General features: G+C 32.4%; 1 protein-coding gene across 2 annotated transcripts; it reads right to left on the bottom strand.

Annotated features, from left to right (window-relative positions):
- Positions 1–562: 562 nt before the first annotated feature.
- Positions 563–23,045, bottom strand: LOC128158803 (carbohydrate sulfotransferase 1-like). 2 transcript variants are annotated; one of them, XM_052821760.1, is made up of 4 exons: positions 22,347–23,045; positions 10,180–10,263; positions 5,432–5,618; positions 563–2,760 (listed from the first exon to the last, which is right to left on the bottom strand). In XM_052821760.1, exons 1-4 carry the CDS (start codon positions 22,432–22,434, stop codon positions 1,938–1,940), a joined length of 1,182 nt encoding a protein of 393 aa, XP_052677720.1. In that variant the 5' UTR covers positions 22,435–23,045; the 3' UTR covers positions 563–1,937. The 2 variants fall into 2 exon arrangements, with proteins under 2 accessions (XP_052677720.1, XP_052677721.1); XM_052821761.1 differs by lacking the exon at positions 22,347–23,045 and adding an exon at positions 20,085–20,216.
- Positions 23,046–23,128: the final 83 nt, after the last annotated feature.

Genomic DNA, 23,128 nt, shown 5'->3' with positions numbered 1-23,128 from the left:
ATAGCGAATACAAGTATAAAGCATTTATAAAATTTATTTAATCACCTCTTTAGAATTGTGTATGGAATAAATAATTTATAAGTTGCTGCTGAAGGTTGTTTTGTATTTTCGTTTGTAGATGTTTTGCAAGTAAAAAACCTGAAACGCGGGGCAAGTCATAATTGATATCCCTAATAACCGTAACTTAAAACTAGCGGCTTTGGATTCAAATATTATCGTATACAAATATTAAGTTCCCTTTTTAAAATCATCTCCACGATGATAATTATATTATATCCATCGCAAATCAGTATTTTTTTTTTTTGGCTTTAAATAAATAATAGTAAGGTTTTCCGCTCCCAGCGGAAAACCTTAATTATAAACATAATAATATTAAGGTGAAAATGGATTTTAATTCAAGATCTACATGTATTACTTAGTACAGTAGAGAGCGCTAGTAATTATCTTCAAATTGCTGTATGAGCGCCTTAAGGGTCCCATTTTAATTTGTTTTATTACATTACATTTTAAAACATCACCGAATAACATAGATTTTTTATATACACACACAAATAAATTAAAATTCATGCTGTTCGAAAACTTTATTCAACGTTGTATAAAACATAAAACGACAGATTCATATCAAAAACTAACCAAACAATGAAATATTATAAAATCAATTATAATGAACACTTCGCTTCGTAAGCTTTTTATTGGAAAAGTGTCAAAAATTTGTTGGAGGCGGTATTTTTTTTTTAAACTTGTATCATTGAATTAAAAATTAAAAAATTCCCTGTACCAGCACATGATGTTGACAATAAAGCTTCTGAATATAAAACACAGTAACAATGTTGATTTTAGACTGCCAACATTATCAAAAAGGCATTGAATTTCTTTAAGAATAAATCTATCTTATGCACAAAAATGAGATCACTAAAATAAAATGACAATCTACAAATGTGACGTCATAAAAATATAATTAACCTGAGGCTAGAGGAAAAACATGGGCACCGACGGAAGTATAGTCAATATAGCATTACTCCGCCAAGATTTTGAAAGCACTGATAACTATAACGCTACCATATCATACTTTAGTACTTTATAACGTATCAGACGAGTTAAACATTTATTTTTGTACTAATAGAAAAAGGCATCGGGATGAAAAACTAACAAGGTTCTGAACATGAACTATTTCAACAAGAGTGATCAATTTAACATAGTGCGCATAAAATAACATAGAAAACCCGTGGAACGGCAAAATATACTCAACTGGTAAATAAAAGACGATATGAAATGAGTATCAAGTAAAAACCAATATTGACAACTAACAGCCAACTCAGAGGTAACGTGGTCAATGAATGAGATGAAGGTGACTTTGTTAGACGATTTTATGAACTAATGTCAAATAACTTTTCTTAAATCATGAGGCGATGACTTTATGACATACCCTAAAATAAATTATTTAAGAAAATCAAAGCACTTTCTACTAAAATAAGGAGGTATTTTCACTGGTGTCTATCGTATAAATTTAAGAATTACTGGGGTGGCTACAGAGCTAAAGACCACTTCGGTATAGCATCGGTCGGCTCTGGGTTCTGTTGACCATAACAATAACACTTTGACGAATAAATGTAAGTTCTTGCTACATGTATTTCAGTGCAACAACGAAGTAAATCACTAGGTCAGACTGAAAAATCAACAAGAGGCATCTTCTTGTCATGGTTTGAAGTACATAATCTCTTAACATCATTGAAATCAAACGTATATGATACAAAACGGTAATCGTTGAAATAGCATGTCTTTGCAACTGATTACGGTTCTTTTCTTCTTATCCAGTTTTAAAATTATTGGTTCACTGACAAACCAAGGCACAAGCAGTTACTAGGCAACATGTGAGCCATTACACGGGGCATACATTATGACTTTACAATATGTGGAATAAAATATTGAACACTGTATCACGAATACCGGTATCCTATGGAAGAACTTGTTAGGGATTTCCATGATGTTTTCGTTACATTCAGTTTGTTGTAGTCCAATTGTTTATATCCCAGATTCGAGTAAAGAAAAGAGCAATGTTTATCGACGATTTTCAAAACATTTTTGTGGATAATTGATATCCAACGATAAGCATTGGCGAGGGCTTTTCCCCTGTCTGTACAGTAGTCACAGGCCTTAACGGGTCCTTGCATTAACTTTTTCACAAAGTCTCTAACACGCGTTGAATAATTGCTATGAAAAAATTTAAATATCTTTGGCACAACAATAAAAGGATTCTGGCACAAATTTTCATACACCACCCCTAGCATTCTACTTCCATGGCACTGTTCTAGTTCTTTATATGAATTTAAATTTGTAGACATGGTTTGACATAAGTCTTTTGAAGCAATTGATACATTTTTACCCTCCGTTATCTCCTGCTCGAACTGCGAATTTATTATCCCACGAGGATCTCGTATCAAATGAAGAACTTGAAGCCTAGGTAGCCATTTTAAAAGTTTTCCCGCCATAGACACCGTCAATCGAATTGTTTTCAACGTCCGAGTTTTCGACTCGAGACATTTGAGGTGTAATATTGGAATGCATTGCTTTACGAGGTCTAGTTTGCTTTTTGTGGTTTTGACTGGATTGATACACGAGTAATATTTCCCATGTTCAGGTGTGAAGATCTTAATAAAAGAATCGGTGAGTCCAGGAAGATCAATATTTTTGAAGTTGCATGTGAACCAGTGGTAAATCATTTCCGTATAAACCGATTCCAGCTCCTCTTTTGTGATATTTCTGAAATAGACAAATGAACCCATCAAGGGAAACATGCATATTGTTCTTTGAATTGTCAATGTCATTTACATATGATATCTAGGAAAACTTCATAGTTCCATCCCATACAAATTATAGAACTCATGCTTCGAAGGGATAGAAACCTATCACTTCTTATAAATAAAGAAAAAGAGGAAATGAGCAAAATCGATACTTTTGATGTCTCTCTGTTTAGACATTTCTATTGTTTTATTTATACATGATATAGACGTAATGTTGCGGGATGGTTTACATAGGTAAAAAGATCTCTAAATGAATAAATTTAATCAAAAAGAAGTATTGATATGTAATATATGGACCTGAAGTTAAAACTCGAAATGTTCTTTAAAGTTGTCATCATAATGGCTTTATTATTGATCACACGTTGATGATAACCCAGTAATTAATACTGGTCTTGATATTTACTAGTAATCGACACCAGCTTCCTTAATTCCTTAAAGGAAAATGAGGTTGGTAAAGAAAAACCGTACAATTAACATAAATTCATCCAGTTTCCCCCCCAAATATCATGCTTATTTTTACAGACCCATTTATTATAGTTAAAAGGGCATGGTAAAAATTTTGGTCAAAAAATTATTTTTCTGATTTTGATGCTTACAATGCTTCAGTGAGGCATCCCTAATAGGCAACCAAAATTTGAGTGTCATTAGTTGAGTTAAAAGCAAGTTACAAAGCTTATAATTTTTTGCTAGGTAAACAAAGCTTTTGTTTACATTTTGAATGTTGAGGTAAAATTTCAATTCTATACCGAAAATGAATGTGTTAAACGTTAGGAACTCTCTATCTATGCTTAAAATGAATAGGTAAATAGGAAAATCAGCTTGAAAAAGAGTTTTTATTGGTGTATTGAACCTACGTAAACATATTGGGGCATAAGCCTTATTTACATGACACAGATTTGTGAGCTCTGTAACTTACTTTAAACTAAACGACTGACTCTCAAATTAAATTTTATCATTAGAAATGCATTCATAAAGCATTGTATCTAATAAAAATAGAAAAATAGAATTTGACTAAAATCATGACCATACCCGTTTAAGATGTACAGTGGTAGCAACGTTATTGTTGACAAACGACACGCACGATTCTGATACACGAACGATCACGCACGATACACGAACGATCACGCACGATACACTGACGATCACTAACTTACTGAATTTTTACGATACACGAAAACGATAAAACACGCAACCGAACGATTCTACACCATTAAACACGCAAAATCAAAATTAATTTTTAAGATTAGAATTAAGAAAACGTATTGCTTTAATTTGTATTGCTTTATGTTTGTGTTTTATTGAAAAGCGGCATGTACAGTAGCAATGCACTGTTTTATATTTTACGAGTAAACAATTTACACATCCATACAAAAAAAATATATGATTCATACACAAATTAATTTTTTGTCTCCATAACGTATAATAACTTAAATTTAAATTAATTGAAGATAATGCTTTAACTACATGAATTTATTTACATACGAGTTGACTGTTTATGTAATCCAGGTCCCTTACGTACGATTTGATTATGCGGGATAGAGGTAAATTTGTTACCTTGTTCCATAGAATTTCGATTTTACGCATAGAATATTTTCATTATTTACAGTACATAATTGATTAATATCTATTTATTCTAAATTTTAAAGCGTCTATAAAAAATTATTTCAAACAAATGTTTACACAATGAACCAGATAGGAATGCGTATCGTATTCTCACTTGAAAGAAAAACGTTGGGGATAATCGTTTAGTTTAAAACGGGGAGTGGGTAAGCTTGACCGCTTCATTCAACGTGTCGCTCTTGCTAATATGATTAAAATTATGTGTCAAGACACAATGGATGCTTGATATAGGCTGACTATAACATTATGCAAAACTAACTCGACCGAACAAAGGATTGAATTAGCTGTGGAAATACTTGATAAATGTATTTAACCACGAAAGAGAGAATACATGCTAACAAACGTCAATGTTTTTCTTTAAAAAAAGTTTAAAATTCACATTGTTTTACAAAAAATACTTCTCGTTGTTTTAAGAATAAACCCTGACATTCCGTAAAAAAAGTAACAAAACGAAAAAACGAACGAACACGCACGGTAAAAAACGCAAACTATTTTTCCTGATACACGCACGACCCAGCACGTTACACGAACGATCACCCACCTTACACAAACTATTTAACACGATTGGCTTGTCAACAATAACGCTGTTACCACTGTACATCTATGCGACACCCCGAATTACATGTCACAAAAATGTTTTTAAAAAAACTTCATCCAAAACGCTAAAAAATATAATTTTAAAAAACCACTCAAAATTTAAGAGGTTCGGACTTACAAATCACTTTGACATGTCTAATGTATTCGAGTTATCAGTCTTCGAGATATCGAAAGTCAACTGTAGAATGGTTTATATACAAAAAGTAATGAGTTACATGCTGACCTTGATATTACCACAAACTAAACGAAATTAACTCCAAACACAGTGTCACAACTCTTCAATCTAATTAATCACAGTTATGATGAAAATTAAGCTTAATTGTTCGTTCTTTGATTTGGACAAGATAATGCATGTTGCAAAGCTTGGATTCGGTTCCGAGCCGTTTGTTATCGATTTTAAATTTTCTACACACCTAATCGTTCCATTGAGAAACTGCACGGGTCTGTTTTCCTTCACGGCGATCGTAATGCCATGGAGGGGCTCAAACTGATAGAAATCAGCCTCTGTGTGCCGCACAATGTCCGCCGTGAGAGTGGACCCCCCTCTCATATAGGCTAGCACCAGCCGCATCCGGGTATTTTCTGTGATGTAATAGTGGTCTGTTGAAATATGAAAAATAAAAATCGTTCCATTCCTCCATTATGTTAATGAATAGTCTACAAATTACTCGTCAGAACGAACTCACATTTTAGATATGTTAAGATATAAATTTTGGTTTTCTAGCTAAAAAATTCCAAATACGTTAGCTTTACAAATTCAATATTTCACAAAATCCTTAAGGACGTTCGATCCTGCGATCAAAAGTCGAAAAGCTTTTTTCTAAAGTTTTTTTTTAAAACTTACACACAAAGCTTAACCAAAATTCAAAACAAAATTTTGGGGTCTATATGCTTCATTTGGTGCTACGGTGTATTTAATATGACCTTTCTGCACTAAAAGTGCAGATTGCACATAAATCGCTTTTCCCTATATATTTTATTATCGGCATAAACCATGGCACCAAATACAAATTTATACTATTTAAAACAAATAAGATTAAAATTATCATAAAGAAAAATGTTACAATTTCTTATACCTAATTGGTATTTTAACCTTTTTGCACTGATAAAACGCTATTTTTATCCAGTACCAATTCACATGTAATGTAATTATTTAACAGTTTCAAACTTTTTCTTAAATATTGATAAACTTTTCAGAAAAATCTTAAAAATTTCAGAAAATAAAACAAAAATATGGGTCTATAGTGTAAAATTTGAGATATGAAATAAGCTGATTTTAGGCAAAAATTGGGATTCATTTTTACTTGACTTTTATGAAATATATGTTTAATTTGCTAATATGTATCGATAAAAAATATTGAAAAATTGTAAAATTATGTTTTATGTAACAAAATGAAGAAATCATAATGCTCAAACTATCAAGCTATCAAACTTTTGTTCGAACTGAAAATAAGGAAGCTAAAATGACGATACTCTGAGTTATGAAAAATGTTCATTTTCTTATTAAAAACCTTCCGCCACAAAATATAGTCCCAAACTAAACTCTGTAAATATGTAATTTTTCCATTACTATTTTATTTAAGATAGTTTAATTGGCATTATTAAATTTGAATTTATGGGTAGAATCAGTTTATGATGCATAATTTCTAGAATAGATGTGACCCAAAATGGCAACTTTAAAACTGAGGAACGAACCTCTTTAAGATACAGAGCTCTTCTCTTAAAAAGTTAACATCCAGGCCTTTTAAAAAGATATCTTTAGATTTATAAATAAAACAATGAATATATATCGTTTGAAGCAACATTAGCAAACGTATTTTTCCGGTCATTAGAAGACGTATTTTTTTCAATCAACACTTTTATAACGGTGGGTAGAAAAAAAGTATTTAATAAAGTAAAAATTGCTTATTTTATGGAGGTCTCAAGTGATAAAGAAAAAGTTAGGAAAATGTTAAGTTTGAGAATGATAAAACAAAATAATGTGTTTGGGAAGATTTTTTTTCAATTATAGCTCCAATGAATTGTTTAACAACCAGCCTAGTTATAGAAAGAAATATATTATCTATGTTCCGATATAGCACAAATCCTGCATTCAATTACATTTAATTGCCAATTAATCTTTCTTCAGTAAACATATAGTACCAATGTTGTTTAAATGAGTTTTTTTTTTTAATCTGAAAAGTAAGCTTTTGAATATAAAAAAAAATATTTATATACGTTTAACTTGTCTAATGTATACGTCATGTAATTCAACAGTATTATCAGTGCTTTTTCAAAGTTTTTAAAATCGGACTTTGTTGAAAGAGTAAATATAAAAAAAAAATCATTAATTTTTACTGATGTATTTTGGAGTGATTTTATTGATGAAAAATGTACCTAGGCAATTTATTAAACTTTGATTTACACTGATGTGGTCCCACCTGCCATATAAGACTGAACATTAAATTACCACATGGACAAAACATGTGCACAGGGATGTATATTTCGCTGAAACAGCGTCAATTTCACACAGCAGAGCATTATTGACAAACAACTTTCCGGTTTTGACAGTCTATGAATATTAATATATTGAATATCAGCATCTCTTAGCGAATTAGAATAAAGGAGATCAATATGATAATCTGACAGCTTGTTTTGGTGAGCAAACTCGATAGTAACATCCCACAGAAAGTCCAAGCTCTTGTTAAAACGCATCTAAAACTAGGTTCTAGGTCATTCGTCATATTATAAAGCTAAGTTACGTTGAGTTCATAATTTTTAATGAACCTTCGATAAAACTAAGCGTGCATTAAATTAAACAATATATTACTCTCTCAAATACAAAAGAAGTAATAATTTATTCAGTGAAAAAAAAATTGAATAAGCACTATTGCCAATTTCTTGTAAAAGACTAAATTATGAAGTTTTTAACACGAAACCCAAACCCCCCCCCCCTCCAGAAATGATTTTGCCACGATCGGTGACTATGTTCACCTCATGTTCCATAAACTATATCCTCTAAGGAAATAATTTTCAGAATGCTTTAAAATTTACAGAAGTGAACTTAAAATCGGAAGATATTCCAAAGTATAATTTTTTATCACATTACGCCGTTTTTTCAAAATTTATTTTGCATATATGATATTCCCTTTGGATTAACCCTTGTAAAGCTCATAGCAAAAACTCAAAACAATAATGGACCAGACTTGCATATATTTGCACACATCCAAAAAATTTAAATGTTGCACAGAGTATACCTTAGTCCACATTCATACCAAAATGCATTTTCCTTTCACATTGGTTCCCCTATTGATATAATTACAATGCAAGAGGCACATTTTTCGTAGTTGTCAAAGACTTCCGATATTTATTATTAACCACAACTTATTGACTCTCGGCTGATTGAGATGAAAGGGAATTCGTTATGTAAGAATTATACAAAATAAGGAAATAAATCTAAACTATTATGAAGGTATGTGACGCACATACATCGTGGTGAGGTAATATTTCTTTTAAAATAAGTGTTAGAATCATTAGTCATATAAAAAACTGTCCTAATTTATGTTGATGTGTTAGGCGTTAACTACCAATCTGCTTCGATGTGTGGATATTAAACCTTGTCATTATTTACCCGTAGAAATGTTTTATCGGCGTTCTACATCAGTAACATGTACATTAAAGGGGCATGGTAACAATTTTGGTTAAATTTTATTTTTTCTGGTTTTATTTTTTGCAATGCATTAGAAATGTATTTCTAATGATCAAATGAAATTTGGGTGCCAGTCGTTGAGTTCTAAGCAAGATACAGGGCTCACAATTCTTCGTCATATAAACAAGGCTCGTGCCCAATTTTTGTTTACATAGTTTCAAAATACCAGTAAAAAATCTTTTAATGCTGGGTTGTCTATCTTATTATTCATTTTAAGCATAAAGAAACAGTTCCTTACGATTAACCATGCCCCTTTAAATAAAAGGCCTTGCCATATCAATTAAAACAGAATTAAAGGGGCATGGTCACGATTTTGGTCAAAAATTATTTTTCGATTTTAATGTTTACAATGCTTCAGTAAGGCATTTTTGATAGGCATCCAAAATTTAAGTGTCATTTGTTGAGTTGTAAGCGAGTTACAGAGCTTACAATTGTTTGCTATGTAAACAAAGCTTTTAATTGTTTACATTCTGAATGTTAAAGTAAAAATTCCAGTTTTAGACCTAAAATGAATGTGTTAAACGTTAGGAACTACTTATCAATGCTTGAAATGAATAAGAACATAGACAAATCAGCTTGAACAAGATTTTTTACTGTTTTACTGGTATATGGAACCCACATAAACAAAAACAGGGCACGAGCCTTGTTTACATGGCAAAGAACTGGGAGCCCTGTATCTTGCTTATGCCTCAACGACTGACTCTCAAATTTCATTTCATCATTAGAAATGTATTCCTAAAGCATTGTAAATAATAAAAACAGATAAATAGAATTTGACCAAATTTATGACCATGTCAATTTAACGTAGGTAAATTTATTACTAGGGGTATAAATCGCGCTTACATTATTGTTATACCAACACAATGTACATCACACTTCGCCGTAATAATAGAAAAAATTCCAAATGCAAGTATAAACATTTTTCCAACGTTTAAACTGTAACTGTTCTTATAAAAAAAATAGTGACATGTGTACATGTTATAATCATTTCTCTTTTATTATGGGCAAGGTACATTTAAAGTCTATTTCCTACCCTCATATATATTTCAAAAAACTACTCGAAGACAAACATGAGATATTCAATTGGACTGTTTTACATTTACAGCACGAGTTGAGAATATATATATGTCTTGAGAATATGTCTATGAGTTGAGAATATATATACGCCTATGATTACGCAGTTAAGTGTTTTCCTTCATATTTGTAAGTAATGGAAGTCTTTGACAAAATCCTTTTTATATCACTTTTTGTAGTAGATATAGTTATGTTTAAAGTACTCGCAAATCTTCGAAAATAGATCACTGAAGCGTTGAAGCGAGGGGTTGTGTCAAAAATAGTTCGGACCGGAAGTATTTGATAAAGCATCACCAGTTTGATTAAGCAAAGGTTCATCACACGGGTTCTATCACCACACGTATGAGATAAAGAATGTGTTTCAGTGTGCTTATATGAATGTTTGCTATGAACACCTACCTGTAAGGTGAATTGGTTTGGGATCCGATAGGCAGAATAGACTCTGCATACTTAGGTTATTTATCATATTGATTGGTCCCTTTCCTGTAAAAAGAAAATGAAAATAAACACTCGGAATATAAGAAATAAAAGAAAAGAAAGAATCTTTTTTTTTGAAATAAGCTCGAATGCACATCATAATAAGAACTGTGAGATATGACCGGTGAGTCTTTTAAGGGTCCTTGACACATCCGAGGAAAATTCTGCAAACAAGCCCATTCTTCTAAATTACTTTAAGATATGGATATGAATTTTTAGCATGTGTTCGACATGAAAATGACCACAAAACTTTTCAATTTTGCGGAAAAATCAAGTTCTTAAATTTAACCGCTCTTATGCAGCGTTCGAACTCGGGACCCGCGGGTTGGTAGACCGAAGCTACACCCATTGCGCAACAGAAATAGTCACCACCTTTTGGCGATATAAACTGTTTCTAAATGCGTTCAAATCGACATGTTGTGTCGTACTGTCATAAAAAGAGGATCCCTAAATGCCCGGTTTTGCCGAACAATTAAAACCCATCCGTAACAATGTGCCGGATAATCATGCCAGTGCCAAGGTGGCTTTTTTCATCCGCTTAAGATGCATTTTCGGAAAAATCCATAAATACCAAATGACAGACTATTTTCTACAGAGTATATAACCACTTTTGTTTTTAGTGTGTTTCACCTAACAGGTGAGATATTTACCTGTAAAAATTAATATCCCATCGGAAAATGATAATTCCCATAGGAGAATTGATTCTCCTACAGGAAATATTGACATACCTAAAGGATTTTTAAAAAGTCCTATAGGAATTGTATTTCCTATAGGAGAATGGTATTTCCTGTAGGAATTTGATTCAGGCATGTAGGTTTCCTATAGGATATTAAGTTTTCCTATCGGATGTTATCAACTCCTATCGGAATTGAAATTCCTATAGGAAGTTCTTGTTTTCCGATAGGAAATTTCAAATTACCTAAAGGAATATTGTTTTTCCTATGGTAAAAATTATTTTCCTATAGGAATTTATTTTTGAAATTTAAATATCTCACCTCACAGGTGAGATACAATGATAACAAAGGTGGTTGTTAATCTTTAAGCAATGATCTATCATATGGCATATTTGAATTTTTCGATATATGCAGCTTAAACAGGTGCAAAAATGCCACCTTGGCACTGGCATAATTATCCGGCACAGTGTTCCGTGCATGCATCGACAAAAGTGGATTCGGACAGTCTTTGATTTAAACACAAACACCATGTACTATGTATTCACATGGTATAATACTGGGCAACAATTTGCCTATCTAAGCCCGTTTCCAAAAAATGCAAGGTAAGATGCTACTAGTAATGAAAGATCAATTAAAAATGAAATTCACATTTTTTAGTAATGACTTTAAAGACAAAGAATGAGGATAACTTCAGACGATACTAACATACAACACTGCATCAGTTTTTTTTGGGTGGCTGTTAAAGGGACACGATTTTAGAACAAAATTTTATTTTTTTTACCTTTTAGATATAAAATGGTTTACTTGCACATTTTGAATAATTGACCAAAATTTTAATGTTATAATTTAAGTTATAAGAGTGATACACAGGTAAGAATTCATTGTTATATAAACAAAGCTCGAGTCTTATATTTGTTTACAAATAATGTTAAGTATGGAATTACCAATTCTTTGCCTTCATAACTCGTAAGAAAAAAGGCAAACTTGTTCAATGTGTTTAAAAAATATATATTCAATAGAAAAAAGCAACTTATGATTGAAACTTATAACACTAAAACACATATGTAAACAATGTATCTTGCTTATAACTCAATATCTGACTTTCAAATTATGATAAAGCATTACAAATACCCATATTAACCTTCTAAACATTAAAAATGGAAAAATAAAATCTGAAATTTTGAGCTCAAATCGTGTCCAAGTCCCTTTAAATTTGTAAATGATATGCATTTGCACAGTCTGCGCCACGCATATAATGTATAACATCTAAGGTACTCTTGCAAACAATGATTATACAGTTAATCATTCAAATTTCTGGCTTTATTTCTCAGCTGACTGTGTAGAATGTTTACTTTTGTAAAGCTTAGTCGATTTTCAGCATGAAAAATATTCAAAGCCGTTCCACAACCTTGTTAAAGTTCTTTTAAAAACACTCCTCATATGGGCATTGATTTAATTTTTAGGCATAAGAAAGGGCACTGGCATAATTATCCGGCAATAGATGTATTAAGATCATCTTTGTTTCTAAGTGGATATTGATTATGTGTTAATGGACGTGGGATTAGCTACTCCTTTCAACTATCAGTTGCAAGTTCGTAGACCAGTTTATAAAAAAAAAATTGAATTAACCTTTCTTCTGTCAGCTATAGAGACTCAAGACCTAATTCATCACACAAAACCGCTTTGAAGTTTCTTAATCTAGTTACTATTCTAGCAGCAGAGACTTGATTTTTGGTCATAGTTTTGCTTTTTTATCCATAGCATTGTCCCAAATAAGTAAAAAAAAACAGGCGTTACAAATGAATACATTAGCTCCTAAGGAGTTTGTACGTAGAGTGTGTTTTGAACAAGTCTCAATAGGTTTAACTTTTTACAAGCTTTACGATAGACAATATCAATATGAAAAGTCCAGCTTTCATAATTATGGTTTGTAACATATCTATCTTCTGGATTCTTGATTCAATAACGCCAAATTTACACACGATGATTAGAAATCATTATTCAGCTTCATTGTTGATTTGTACTTTTATTGGGATTAAATCAACTGCCTATATGTTAGAACATTTTCCTGTTCTATCAATGTCTTCAAGAAGTGGAAAGGACTAAAAAGATTTACCTAAAAATAACTCAAATAGAGAATGTGCTGTAGAGGGGATAGATTTAATACCACGGTCTACAACAACATCACAAAAGAAGTACCATCTGGAAGCCTGCGCAAATATTTAGTTATGTTTCAAAACATATCACTGATGTACATAAAACAAGAGGGTCCCCAGTAAAAGATCCTTGGCGGATACCTACATCGATAAATTTATAAGACGAAGAAAAACCCATTTCATGGACATTCTGTTAAAATGAAAAGTGAAAAAAAAAATCACTAATCTAGAATGAAATACAACCCCCAGACTTATATTTAATGCTTTTAAGAAGGACTTTGGATTAAAGTAGTTTAGGTAAAAGAACAAGATTAGCTTTGCCCCCCCCCCTTCCCCAAGTCCCTTCTCAATGCTTTATGATTTAAGGAATGAATTCAATATCTATTTGTTTTATACGATATAAAATGGTTTGGGACAGTTTACGCTTTATAAACCGCGAAGCGGTTTATAAAAAAGCGTAAACTGTTTCAAACCATTTTATATCGTATAAAACTAATAAATATTGAATTCATTGCTTATAATTTAATTTTTTTTACTCTTCATTGTAGATAAAAAAGGTCATTTGACCTTTAAAATGACGTAAAGTTGTACAAAATTCAAACGTATGGTCAGGCGTATCGATACGTTTTTTACGTTAGTCTTACTATGACGTAGGCAACATTCTTTATACGATATAAAATAATTTTTTAGCCAATCAGAAAGCGCGTTACAACTAGAATTAAATTATTTAAAAGATAATGTCTGTCTGTAGGTAATACTATTATTTCATTAGGAAATATTTTTCTACAAAAGAGATGTTTTAAAGAGAAGTGCCAACTCCGGAAAAAAATCAGTTTCACAACAGTGTTGCCTGCATGAAATGTAGACTTTAGTTTAGTGTTACATGGTAATTCTAGTTTGATACGTGTAGAAAGAATACATTATATGGGTGAATAATGATACTTTATTGCAGAGAATTTTGGAGAAAGTTTTGATTATGTCTCGTATAACCAACAGGAACAAAAAGGAACTTTCTCATAACCGGATAGTTGCGGAAAACAATTAAAATAATGTATACTCTGTACATCCTATAGGATAAATAGAAACTTGTACTTGTGTTTAAATGTTCAAAGAGGATGAAAAGAATTCATTCTTTAACCAAGACAGCTGTGTATTAGGAAACTCTCTCCAATCAATTAAAGTATCTAATATATAGATTACATATTTTAATAATTTGTTTTTGTTTGGGGCATTGAAATTTGTTTAGATTTATAAATCAATTTAGTTTGTTAAAATTATGATGCAATTGGTTTCATCACTTTGAATTTCTTATGTATGCCTGTAAAAATTGGTTCATTTTGATTAATAATAAATCTATATTTGTTCCTGAATAAATAATTGATATAAAAATAGAATTTTATTTTACCCAATACATGTAGATAGTACATGTATCAAGCATAAGATTTGTTCGTATTAAAAGAAAATTAATACATTTAACAAAATTAAAATGCCGTGTTATTTTTTTGTAACACCCTCCCGTCTTTTTAAATCAGCTACTTATATTATCTGCTATACTGAGATCTGGTTCAGAGTTTTGCAAATTTAGTACACACAAATGTAAATCGACGAGATGCGAATGAAAAATGGCTCTTGTGTTGACGAGCCATAAAGGTCAAACTAATTAACGAAAAAAAAGACTCGAGCAGTTAACATCTTCACTGTAATTTTGTGGATAAGAAATTTCTTGAGAGAGGTTAAACAAACACAACTTAATTCACGATTCTTCGTTGTCGCTGATTAATAAAGTTTGTGGCTGATAAAATCATAAAAGGTTTTGACTTCATTCTGTGTCTAGTGTTGCCGGGTTAAGTGACCATATAGAGTTCATTATAGATATTTAAAAGAGGTTTATATTTTAGTTCTACAATATATATTTATCTCTATATCTCTACCTAATTCGTCTTTTACTCTTTTCTTTCTATCTTTCTTTTTTTCATATTCTATCTCATAATTCATTCATATTATCTTAAAGTCTATCTCACCGTCCTTCGCTTTATAGTCTTATCCCTTCTTTCTTGTCTTTCTTTTTATCTCACTCCCTTTCTTTCTCTCTTATATTCTCCCCCGTTTCTCTTTATTTACTCTCCCCTTCTCTGTTTCTCTCTCATATACAGTCTGTCTTGTCCGTCTGTCTTGTCCGTCTGTCTCTGTCTATTTCTTTTTCTATGTATATACCGACTTCTGCATGCATTTGTCAATTAGAGTTCTTCCAGTGCCTTTTGGTAGTTTATAGACTTTTAAAATGTAATCGCCAGAAGATCATCGATAAGAAAACTTTCGAAAAACTAAAAATATGAAGAAATAAAAATGAAAGTTACTTGGTCTACTTTAAACTATTCAGATTATTTTCTCCGTAGGAGACGCATTAACTTTTAATGTTGCTTTTGAATATCTCTACTCAGTGGGACTATTGAAATTCTTTGCTCTTCCATTGAGCCTCTCAATTTATTCATATTAGACGGACTATAATAGAGTGTCTGTTGAAAAAAAATTCGTGATTTTTAAAACTGCGAACCCGTGTCAATGAACTAAAATTAGAATCAACCCGTTTAATCATTTCGGTTTAAATATAGGCTACGTTTCCGCATTTAAAATTCTCTTCTCTTGAAACATTCTGTTTGCGATGTTTTCACAGATAACTAAAACGGGACTGGTTTTTTTTTTCAATGGTGCCTAAAAACCGATCTCTTTTTTTCTTCCTTCTCATTAAATCTGTGTTTACAACACGTGTTTGCATTTTCAAATTGCGCTGTAAAAAAATCAATGAATTCTCAATTCAATTGACTTTGGGACACCTTTTCTGCCTTTTAAGTAAATTACAAACGGTCGATGTGGTATATATTGATATATTTTATAGAATACAATCAACAAGATAAAATAAAAACCCCCAAAACAAAACAGATAACTTTGGTAGCATTGTGTTGAATGAGAAAAAAAAAATACAGACAACGTTCATGCGTTCCTCGACACTTCCATTTCGTGTACATTTAACTATGCTTACCAGCTTACATGTTTTCTTCCTTCGACTTTTAATTTGTTTGATAAAGGCTATGAAGAGAGAGAGAGAGAGAGAGAGAGAGAGAGAGAGAGAGAGAGAGAGAGAGAGAGATCTCCAAGCTTTCTTTCTTTGCTAAAATAATATTTTTCCGAAGCATTTTGAGGAAACCCTAAAATCCTTTTATGATTTTTTTGTATCCCTTTATATCCAATTCGTATAATGGCTAGCAGGAGTTGCCTGCCCCCCTCCTTTCTAATAAATATCTACAAAATATTTCATTGCATGTGATATAAAGCTTGATTTTATGGAGAATTGAACCAATGTTTATCTTAAGTTATCAACAGTAAACAAGAAAAGTAATTATACTGCTGCAACGTTAATCTAAAAACACAGTTTTGAATATCCCTAATGAATCGCAGAACCAGCATACAAGTTTCTGTCTTACTCAATCCCCAATGGAAGCGATAGCAAGTGATCGATTATTCAGAACGACACCAATCTGAGATAATTACTTATACAAATCAAATGACAACGCAAAGAATGGTTCAACGCTTCAGAAAGTATATAACATCATTGGACAATACAATGCAAACGATTCTTAAATGTTTGCTACAGTGTAAACAACTACAAGTAACCAATGAATGTTTTACGCATATCAAATTTTTTTTGCATGTCACAAATTTTGCGAAATTGGGGGAAATGTTTAACGTTTTTTGTTTTTTTGCGTCAGTCATTTTTTTTTTTGCAATTAAAAAGTTTAAAACAGCAAACAATACAGGGATCAATTCCTGCTTATTAAATGTTTGCGATGTAAAAGTATTTGAGAAAAAGCGAAAATTAGGTCATTGCAATAGTTACATTGTACTCGATAAACGGTGTAAGAAAATTTTTTTTTACGTCTTTAAAAAAAAGTGATGTTCAATATGTGAATAACACTTTTTTATAAGATCAAAACGTCTTTCTGTAACAAAAATCAAAGTAAGGAATACTTTCATAAAATTTCAAAACAAAACTGACCAATACGAATTATATAACAAAAAAATTAAGCTAAACACATGCATAAAAAAGTTACTAAATTAAATACAGATCGTATAGTAAACATTTTAGCATGAGATTATCATACATTTGTAACTCTTTAACACCCCCCTCCCCCGATCCCCGCCCCTAGAGCAAAAATCCAAAATCACCAAAACTAATGTTGATTCATTAATCATGTAAACTAAAGTTTAGTTAGAGAAAACCAAAACTCTGTGATCCAAGGAAAAATACCATCTATCAACTGCCTGCTTCTCTCTCTCTCTCTCTCTCTCTCTCTCTCTCTCTCTCTCTCTCTCTCTCTCTCTCTCTTAACAAATTCTATACCTCTCATTAAATCACACAGATCAGCCCCATATATTTCAAAATTAAATTTGAATAAAATGTAGAGTAAAGTTAAAATAAAAAACGCACTCATCATCCTCTTTCCACCCTAAAGTCTCTCTCTCTCTCTCTCTCTCTCTCTCTCTCTCTCTCTCTCTCTCTCTCTCTCTCTCTCTCTCTCTCTCTCTCTCTCTGCACTCTGTTTTATTGACCCCTGTTTAAAGAAATAATCGCACATTTATACATCCATGACTTAATCGTAAAGAGAGATGTTATATGACACGAAGCACTATATTGTCCGCCAGTGGTTTGCTTCGTAGCGGATCTAAGCGATTTGACGTCTTGGTATTGAAGTATTGAAGTAAGAAGCTGTCATTTACACAAGTTAGGGTGTCAGATGTTGTCTTTGTTTACAGGGGTAGGAAGGTCATTATTATATGTAAAGCCTCCATGACCGATTTAATGCGAAAAACAGCTAGTGTTTATTTTAGGTGTTTTGATTCAATAGATGTGTATGACATAAACTAATACTAAAGTATTCACTGTGTATCGACATTCCATACACATACACTTCTTGATATATCAGTCTCGGCGTGGCGTTAGTTTGATGACATTCATTCAATAAGAAATTAAAGAAATCTCTGAAAAACAACTCTCTTTTCTCATCTTACATATACATTTCCATGCATAATAAACTAGAATAGTAATTTGTGTACTGGAACAATCTTAATTTGTAGCTACACTGTGTATAGCTGTAAAATCACTCCTACTTTTGCTAACATTTCCAATCCGTTTCGATTAAAAAATATGATGATCGCGTACAACCTACCTTGAATAACACAGTGGCATTCCGAAAACTTCATAAAATATATGAAATATATATGGAATCCAATGAAGCCCATGATCTACCTGGCCCTGTATGTACATACATGTTTATAAAAAAAAATCATCGACCTCCCCCCTCCCCATCTCGAGCAGACAGAATTATTTTAAAAACGTACTTGAAAAAAAAAGAAATTTGTTGATTAACTTATACCGGTTTTTTTAAATTCTTACCAGATCTAATAGAACAAATTATAGCAACGTAAAACAGAAGCAAAGTTCCGAGAAAAACCAACACATATCTCGTTGAGAAGATACTTTGAAGTACAAAGATTTTGTTTCCAAAAAAAACCCACACAAAATCTAGGAATAAATAGTATCACACAAAAACGTTTTGTAACTTTATAGATACAGTGTATATTGTACACATCTCCACTGCTTTTAAAATACAAGTACTGTCGTTCGCGAACTGCTGTGATGAAACTACTATGCATCTCAACAAAGAAGTAAAAAGGTTTCCGTTTCAGAAACGCCCTTTTCTTGTCACTAAAACTTTGTTGGGAGCTTGATTGGTTTTTGAATTTGCGAAAAGGCGAGTTCATCCTTTAGATGCCCTAGTGTCACATTGATAACTCGCTTTAAAAAAGTATAACTTAATATATGATGAATGCACATAAACATAATAACATTTTCGTTTGCTTTAGGCTCAACACATTGACTCGCGTGTAATGTATTTAAAATGAATCTGTTTGCGTTAGAGTTCATTGTTTTAATGAAAAGGAAGTCTCTGAAAGACATCTTAAAGTTCTTTTTCTCATCATTTTCTTTCATGCATCAAAAACTATTAATTATAAAACCAACTATACTTTTGAAAAGCCCCCCCCCCTCCAAAAAAAGAACCATACAAAACTAGAAATGTGATGTATGTACCAGAACAATCTCAATTTGTAGCCACATAGAATAAACACTTGCTGTGTATTACGTTTAGTCAGTCGTGGGGTTAGAATAACCCCCTTGTACACAATGATAACATCTGACACGCTAACCCGTGTTATTGGCGGTTTCTTACTTCAATAACAAGATGCATGGCTACGAAGCTGTTCACATCCCCTACAGAGCAACCCATTGGTGAACAACACAATGTGTAAATAGTTCCTGTTTAGGGGGGCAACAGTTTAAATTGACACCCCGAGAAAACCATTGTCAACCGTAGCGGAGGTTGACAATGGTTTCCGAGGGGTGTCAATTTCTTCTTTTACCTTCCCAAACAGTATTATTTATTTTATCATACTGAATATCTTTATTAAAAAAGACTTCACTGCTTTTCTAAATCTATGGCCAACAGTGCGCGCATATTTTACGCGCATTTTACAATTCGTTGTGTTCCCCGTTGTCAAGTGTGTTGCTAACGCTGAGGGTAATACAACGAATTATTAAGTGCGTCTAAACCATTCAGATTTCAGTATTTAACATGAAAGTATAATAATACTTGTTGTCATGTCGCATCTTTCTGTACGATTAAGTCATGGATGTTTAATTGAGCGATCATTTATTTAAACAAAGGCCATTAAAACCAACACAGAGAGTACAATGATCTTACATTGGCATGTTAATGTTTACTGTTGGCTTTTTGCAATGTTATAACAATTGTATTAAGATTTTAGGGTGGATAATCAGTGTTTCTTTTTTCAATTTATTCTATTTCATTTTATTCCAATTTAGTTTGACATTTTAAAGGGTACTTCCAGTCAATTTCTTTTATTTCATTAAAATACTCACCTGATCATTTTAATCACAGTCTCGAAAAAACCAAGTCTGCAGGATTTGTAGTTCAGCTGGAATTAATTTCAAAAGATGCCAAACCTTACCGAGAGTAACCTTTCGCTCGGCTGTTTCCGCCGTTATCAGCTGTGTGACGTCACAAATGTATCCCACTGCAGAGGCAGTCTCTATTGCTTTACAAACTACGTATTGTCATCTGATTATGACAGTGAACAAAAGAGGGGCAGAAGATGTTTTAGGGTAGGTTTTTAAATACACATTAAGATGGAGTATCCCATCACAAAATTTTACTATTAGAATGAACCACACTTGATTCAAAATATATTTTGGTCGTTTTGCAAATGTCACTGTGTTACACTAAGTAGGTTGTACGTGATTCCCATCTTTTTAAAAATCCACACGGTTGGAAATATTAACAAAGGTCTGGCTGATTTAAGCGAAACACAATTGTCTAAGTAGCTACAAATTGAAATCATTCTAGTACATGTTTCATTTGCCTGCTATCCAAAGATAATTTTTTTTACAGGTATGATATCCAAGACGCAAAAGAGAGAGATGTCTTTCGGAATTTTCTGTTTCACTGAATTAATGAACTCAAACTAACGCTTCGCCGAGACTTTGATACATTAATAAGTGAATGTGTATGGAATGTTGATATTTTAATTCTTGTATGTCAAACTGTTCTTTTATACAAACGCGTATATATTTTCGTCTTTAAAGTATCCACATTATAATAATGTTGAAAATATCTTCGGAATATTTGTTGGACTCATAAATGCCACTCTTAACAAAGGTTTAACAGTTCAAAATAGAAATAAACACATCTGAGATGAATACCATGCAAAAAACCCACCAAAAAAAGAAACCATGTCAGATCAAGATTAAGGTCAAGATCTAGTAAATGAAAAATGCCTACAGGTTTATGAAATTCAAGATATGAATTCGTTTAATGATGCTTCATAACAATATCTTTGTTTCATATGGTGTACCGGGGCCTAAAGTTTTGGTAAACACAATTAAAAATCATGTTTTGAACTGTCATTTTCAATGAAATATGAAGGATAAAAGTAACAAATTTAGGAGTTCTGTCCATTTTTGACATATGAAATATATCTAGAATGCCTACAGTCTCTCCAAAAACGGCATTCAACAAGCCCTTGACATCCTCTTTAAAATGATGTCAAATTAATTATAGGTACCGGGATTACTTTTCCCGTGATTAACTATAGAATGTCAAAACATTGTTTTATTTTCTACATAATTCCTTTAAAGCCGTAAAATACGGGAAAAGATTCATCAAATCAATTATGACGTCATAATGGTTCTAGCAACAAAAAGGCAGTCTTGAATCATTTACTAGATCTTGACCTTAAGGTGTGACGTAGACAGATGATGTATCTATGTCAAAATTGACAATTATCACACATTGAATCTTATTGTTCAAAATGCCCCCCATTCAGTTTAATTCAAAGTTTGACCAATCTTAACAGGATATCAATCATCTACCGAACAGTACGTGTATATCACCATTCAATAAATCAAATCAAAACACTAAACTGAGTATATCAATCCGTGAGGAATTTAAAAGATGATGATCAGATAAAATATACGAAGTATTACACAGTGACATTCCCAAAACGGCCAACAATATGAGAGAGAGAGAGAGAGAGAAAGAGAGAGAGAGAGATTGATTGTTTTAAACATGCTGGAATCAAATTGATATTATGTTAACATCAAAATACAGAAAATTTGGACTTCTAATTCTAATTAGTGGCACTGTCTTTTCTGATATATTTCATTTTATCAAATAAAATATACAACATGACTACTTGTTGTATATTTTATTTGATAAAATGAAATATATCGGAAAGGACAGTACGAAAAAAATGCGCGTAAAATGTTTGTGCATTTTTAACATGTATACGGAACAGACATAGTTCCTGATATGGAAATATAGTTGTTTACGTGATGTGTCTATATTTGGATATGATTCTTCAAGCGATACGGACCCTTTTTTATGTTAGATAATAATCCCGCTTTTTTTGTTCTCTGTGACAGTTTAAAAAGTTCAAGGGTGTACATTTCTTTACAACTGACAAACATGAATAGAACAGGTCGGTGTTGACATCCCGTTATTAACGTTCTTGACGGTTTTTTTTTACCCTTACAACCCCCCCCCCCCCACACACACACACAAAAGAAAAATAGAAAAAAAGAATGCTATTGATAAACTTATAACGGTTTCGTTTGATCACTTACCGGTACCAATTAAAGCAACATAAAACAGTAGTGTAGTTCCGAGAAAAACAGACACAGATCTCGCCGAGAAAATAGTCCGATGTAGCATTTTGTTTCCGAAAAAATAGGACACGTGCAGACAAACGAGAAACACAAAAACCGCGTGCTTTGTCGTGTCACACACCACTGCTTAAAATACAAGTACTGCCGTAACGCAACTTCGATGTATCTCTACAAAGAAATCAATAGGGCTCCTTTTTAGAATCTTTGACTTAAAACGTTGTTGGGAGCCGATCTCGGCCTTGTTTGCTCGAACTTTGAATAAGCATTGTATGCCAACTGCTCCGGTTAAAGGCCAGGTTTTATATATTGGCGACAGCAGCTAACTCGATACGATGTCGTGCAGACCTTTTGGTTCTACGTTTATAGAAGATAGTCCGATGTAGCATTTTGTTTCCGAAAAAATAAGACACGCGCAGACAAACGAGAAACACAAAAACCGCGTGCTATGTCGTGTCACACACCACTGCTTAAAATACAAGTACTGCCGTAACGCAACTTCGATGTATCTCTACAAAGAAATCAATAGGGCTCCTTTTTAGAATCTTTGACTTAAAACGTTGTTGGGAGCCGATCTCGGCCTTGTTTGCTCGAACTTTGAATAAGCATTGTATGCCAACTGCTCCGGTTAAAGGCCGGGTTTTATATATTGGCGACAGCAGCTAACTCGATACGATGTCGTGCAGACCTTTTGGTTCTATGTTCATTAACAGACCCAAATATAACACATGCTCAGACAAAGG

This window comes from Crassostrea angulata, chromosome 8, assembly GCF_025612915.1.
Source record: "Crassostrea angulata isolate pt1a10 chromosome 8, ASM2561291v2, whole genome shotgun sequence".
Lineage (NCBI taxonomy): Eukaryota > Metazoa > Mollusca > Bivalvia > Ostreida > Ostreidae > Magallana > Magallana angulata.
The sequence above is the reverse complement of the archived record's forward strand: the minus strand, read 5'-3'. Positions and strand labels throughout refer to the sequence as shown.

Excerpts from the sequence above, each read along its gene's own strand:
- LOC128158803 (XM_052821760.1), bottom strand. The coding sequence starts at position 22,434 with ATGCTACATCGGACTATTTTCTCGGCGAGATCTGTGTCTGTTTTTCTC. Across the intron at positions 5,619-10,179 it reads CAAACCAATTCACCTTACAG|ACCACTATTACATCACAGAA; the intron begins GTAGGTGTTCAT and ends ATATTTCAACAG. Across the intron at positions 2,761-5,431 it reads TTTCTCAATGGAACGATTAG|AAATATCACAAAAGAGGAGC; the intron begins GTGTGTAGAAAA and ends TGTCTATTTCAG.